This window comes from Manihot esculenta, chromosome 1 (genome assembly GCF_001659605.2).
Source record: "Manihot esculenta cultivar AM560-2 chromosome 1, M.esculenta_v8, whole genome shotgun sequence".
Taxonomy (NCBI): domain Eukaryota; kingdom Viridiplantae; phylum Streptophyta; class Magnoliopsida; order Malpighiales; family Euphorbiaceae; genus Manihot; species Manihot esculenta.
This window is the reverse complement of record NC_035161.2, coordinates 24,941,390-24,945,622: the sequence shown is the minus strand read 5'-3', so window position 1 is coordinate 24,945,622 and position 4,233 is coordinate 24,941,390. Positions and strand designations below refer to the sequence as shown.

The following is a 4,233-nucleotide window of genomic DNA, read 5'->3' as shown; positions in this document are numbered from 1 at the left end:
TAGATCTTCAAACAAATTTAGAATCTATTATAGGGATTGTAGCTTATAGAAACTTATGTACTGGCATTCTTGTCCTTGGATTTTTATGTGATTAGAGCTTTTTTGGGTTTATGTAATGCTGATATTTTACCAACAAATCTAATAAATTAAGTGTACTTCTTCATTGAAAGGAAATAATGAAAAATTCGACTATTGATGCTGGTGGGATCTACGAGGGATTGTATGGTAAAATTTTTGAGAGAATAACAACATTCAAAACAAGTTCATTTTTGCTCATTAAGGGATAAACATGAAGGAAAAATCACTTGTTTTTATAACCATGATTTACTAAATAACCCAAAGATGCATAATTTTATAACTGAAGCAGTGAAGTTACAATGATAAAGAAGACAGACTTCCATGTGAGGCCAAGCTTCAATATTTACGAGCAACTCTTTCAATTACTTGTTTGATCTCTCTAGCTGATGCAGCTGTTAATCCCTTCTGCTGCAATAAACTTTTCAACGTTAGTTGAAAGACTCAATAGTTTATTATAACCATTCAGTCAAGCTTCATATTAAAAGGTAGATTTGGTAGTACTGTGTTCCTACCTTAGATTTGATTGTAAGAGAAAGAATCCCATTAATGGTGGAGGATTGAACTGAGTAAGAATCTAAATGCAGATGGCTTGCTGCTGCATCCATGATCTCAAGCAATAATCCTTCCCTCCATGGGCAATTGATCTCGATTATTACGTCCTTATCATTCACACTAACTGATATGTCATAGTCCATCTCTGTCTCTGTGTCATCGATCTTGCAGATTTTTCTCTTGTTTACTGGCGGCTTCTTGCTGTTACCAGTTTTGTTTCTGCCATAGTTATCAGATGTCCTCTCTCTCCTTCTTGTTCTTGCATCTAATTCTGTCAACTCCCGACATGATTCCAACTTTTCAACTCTTCTTTCAAGCTCTTGCATGTATTCTATTGTCTCATCTAGGACAGATACTTTATCAGCCTGCACAGACACGGAAAAATTCAATCAATGGAGTTTCTGTTTATGGGTAAGTGACTCTCAGGAACAGATTTTTACCCTTTTGATTGAATAAAAACTCGATTTGAGAATCATAAAATTTTCTTTTAATCTTTCTCTTCGTTTCCTCTCAACTAATACATGATTTGCACTAAAATCATCTGCCTCTGGTATCAGAACTCCAACGTTATTGCTGTTGTCTTCTGGGGAATCTGGCAAGCCACTGACATGCATCCGAGGAACTTCAAACAGAATCTTCTTCAATAGTTTCTGCGAGGGTGCACTTCTTGGTCTCTGACAATGCAGCAATCCCAGTTTCCTCCAACTTACAAAGCTAGATACCTCGTTACAATCTTGAAAATGTTGTCCAAGAATTAACGGATGCGTGGTCTTTAAGAGAGATGAAAGAATGCTTTGATAATGAAAACCATCTGTAATTTGAAGGTCAAGTGCAGTCAGTTTATTGTGATTTCTGTCTTGAACATCCTTCGACATACGGTTCTTGACTGTTTCGTTGTTCGGAACAGGAGCAAGCTTCACAGGATCTGCAATGGATTGAGATGTATAGTTGCTAGAATTCAAGGAATTATGAACACAGTTGCTGAAGCCATCATCTCCTCCGTTTATCTCCTCAACCATAAATGAATCCTCCTCTGGTTGATTATCTGAAATGTCATTGTGGGAAACTACATCCAATTCTTCACATCTTGCCACTGAAATTAATTTGACGTCAAGGTTATCCTGATTACAAGCAGTATCAGCAAGTTCTTTGTCACTTCTTGTACTGGTCTTTGTAGCAACTATAGGGTATTGAATCTCCAAGAATGAAGTTTTAACATGATGAATGAGGCTTGGATCCTCCAATATCTTCAGAAAAACAAGTAACAATAAGACAACTGAACCCATCTCAAATCCATTAGTTGATTATACAGTAAGCAGAAACCTGAACGGAGACGTACCAGCTCAGTCACGCCTAGCTCAACCACACCTCTCAAGAATGGAAAGCACACTACAGTCTGGAAGTTTGAATAAGAAATGAGATTTTGCAGTTCATAAACAAAGGTTCTATTAGAAAATAATTAGAATGGTTACCTGAATAGAAGCGCTCTGGGGGTGATGGATTCCAGATGATCAATTTACAGGGAAAAAAAATCAGATAACAAATTAAGTTTTTGCTTCATCAACTCATATTGAGAATATGGATATGAAAATGGATCTCAAGCAAGAAACAGCAAGCTACCTTAGCTAGCAGAGAGCGGCTGAAAGCTTTGCTATCTGCAAAATGAGCATTGCACAGCCAAATAGGCTGGCCAGTTGCTAAGGTTCTTCCTGGCAAGCTATGACCAATTCAGAGGAGGAATTAAGCATAATTGATCCTTAAAAACAAAAAACTATTGAAGACAAAGTCCATAAATCAAAATCTAGTTACCCTTGGCCAATATTGAATACAAAAGACATGCAGACCAAGTAATACCACTCTGTGTCTGTGAGATCTTCTGGAGATAATGCTACTGAAGGTCTCCTAGCTTGTGGGCTGGCTTCACCAGCTGAAAGAAACTCATAGAGTTCTCTCAGTTGTTCACTTCTCTGTAGACCCAATTCGTCTGCATTAAGCTCCATGGGTTGAACTGTTCTTCTCGTCTTAATATCTCCATTGTAGTACCCGTCACCCCACTCCAACACCCTATAGAATTCACATTCTATCATAAGATTGTCAATGAACACTTCTTTTGAGGTGAAAAAGAACATTTCTAAGAATTTAGAGAAAGCAGAGCATATATGAAAGGGTTGTTACCCTGGTTGTGTAGCAGAAATGGACCAGAAGATTGCATAGCTCCATTGAATGCTCCTCACAGCAAGAGCAAGCTGTTTCTTGAGGTTCTCTAGCATTATCTCCTGAGCCATATCTTAAGTTCAGAAACGATAAAACTGCCCACCTAATATGAACAAATCCATTCTTCAAAACAAAAGCCAACCTTAGATATGGAATATTGAGATTGCTTTGCTGGGAATATTGCGAAGGTACAAACCTATGTGGGTTCAGTTAAAGAAACAAAAGCTCAAGAAAAACATAGTTCTGCTAAAAAGGACGAGAATTACACTAACTACAACTCCGGTTAGATGCTGTTGGGTAGTAATGAGTGCTCAAAAAGGACAACGACTCAATTTGCAGGAATCGTCCACCACTGGACCAGTAGCAAAAGGAAGAGAAAGATAAGGAAGACAACCAATATTAAAAGCAACATCCTTGGTTTTCACTTCCAGTCTCATAAATGGTACTTGATTTATCACTGAAAAATCTTTAACCATGTGAAAGAAAGATCTGGGTTTTTAACTATGTGTTGCAGAAAATTTAGACGCTAGAAATTACACCGGAATCATAGAAAGAAAATCCTCTTATTTGATGAAGTGGGTGTAATTATTTTCAAACCAGAATTCCAGTAAACCAGCTTAAGAAATTAACACAGTTTCTAATAGCCATATCAAACAGAAAGAGGAAACAGATAATCTTCTTGAACACTGTTTGGGTCCAAAGAAAAACAGACAGATGGAAGAAAAAATAAAAGAAAGGGAACGTAGAGGGGAGAGAAGAGAAGACGTAGACAAAACAGACAGTGGCTCACACAATGATTTGAGCTGCTGTTGCTATGCAGAAGTCAGCCTTTCCTCCTCCATAATTTTTTGATGGGTGGAGGCGGTGTTTGTTGAGAAATAATAACGAAGGAAAAAACAAGAACGATTATTACACGTCTCTTTTCAAACAAGTATACATTGCATTAAATTTAGATTGACTGAGATTGAAGTTGTTTATTTTGCTGTGATGTATAAAGTTTAAATCTTAGTCGGAGTTATTATTGAAAAAAAAAAGAGTAAATTAGCTTATTAGAGATAATTTGATTGGTTTTATTTATATTTAAAATACAAAAATGGAATGTTTCTAATTTTAACTCTTTATCTATTTATTTATGAGATTTTTCATTATTAGGGTGAGAAATGTTTGACTATGTATAACTCCCATTATTCTTCAATTTGAATAAGAAAAACAAAGAAAATTCAAATCTTTAGAGTTAATTATTATATATAATTTCATTATATAATTAGAATTTTTTTAAAACATTTAATTATAGAAATTAGCAAATAGTAACAAATTCTAAAAGGTTCAGAATTCACTTTGAACATATTTTAATTTTCTTGTTACATTCTTTTGGTCATGATTTTTATT

At 35.6% G+C, this 4,233-nt stretch overlaps 1 protein-coding gene across 6 annotated transcripts; it reads right to left on the bottom strand.

Moving 5' to 3' along the window:
• Positions 1-251: 251 nt before the first annotated feature.
• On the bottom strand, positions 252-3,757 carry LOC110628618 (transcription factor GLABRA 3). 6 transcript variants are annotated; one of them, XM_021775433.2, is made up of 9 exons: positions 2,987-3,756; positions 2,806-2,906; positions 2,440-2,710; positions 2,251-2,347; positions 2,103-2,117; positions 1,970-2,026; positions 1,071-1,877; positions 591-995; positions 252-486 (listed from the first exon to the last, which is right to left on the bottom strand). In XM_021775433.2, the coding sequence occupies exons 2-9, from the start codon at positions 2,840-2,842 to the stop codon at positions 415-417; spliced, it is 1,761 nt and encodes a 586-aa protein (XP_021631125.1). In that variant the 5' UTR covers positions 2,843-2,906; positions 2,987-3,756; the 3' UTR covers positions 252-414. The 6 variants fall into 6 exon arrangements, with proteins under 6 accessions (XP_021631125.1, XP_021631103.1, XP_021631086.1 ...); XM_021775411.2 differs by having other exon boundaries at positions 2,440-2,694; positions 2,987-3,755; XM_021775394.2 differs by having other exon boundaries at positions 2,440-2,694; positions 2,806-2,947; positions 3,635-3,652.
• Between the last annotated feature and the right edge of the window lie 476 nt (positions 3,758-4,233).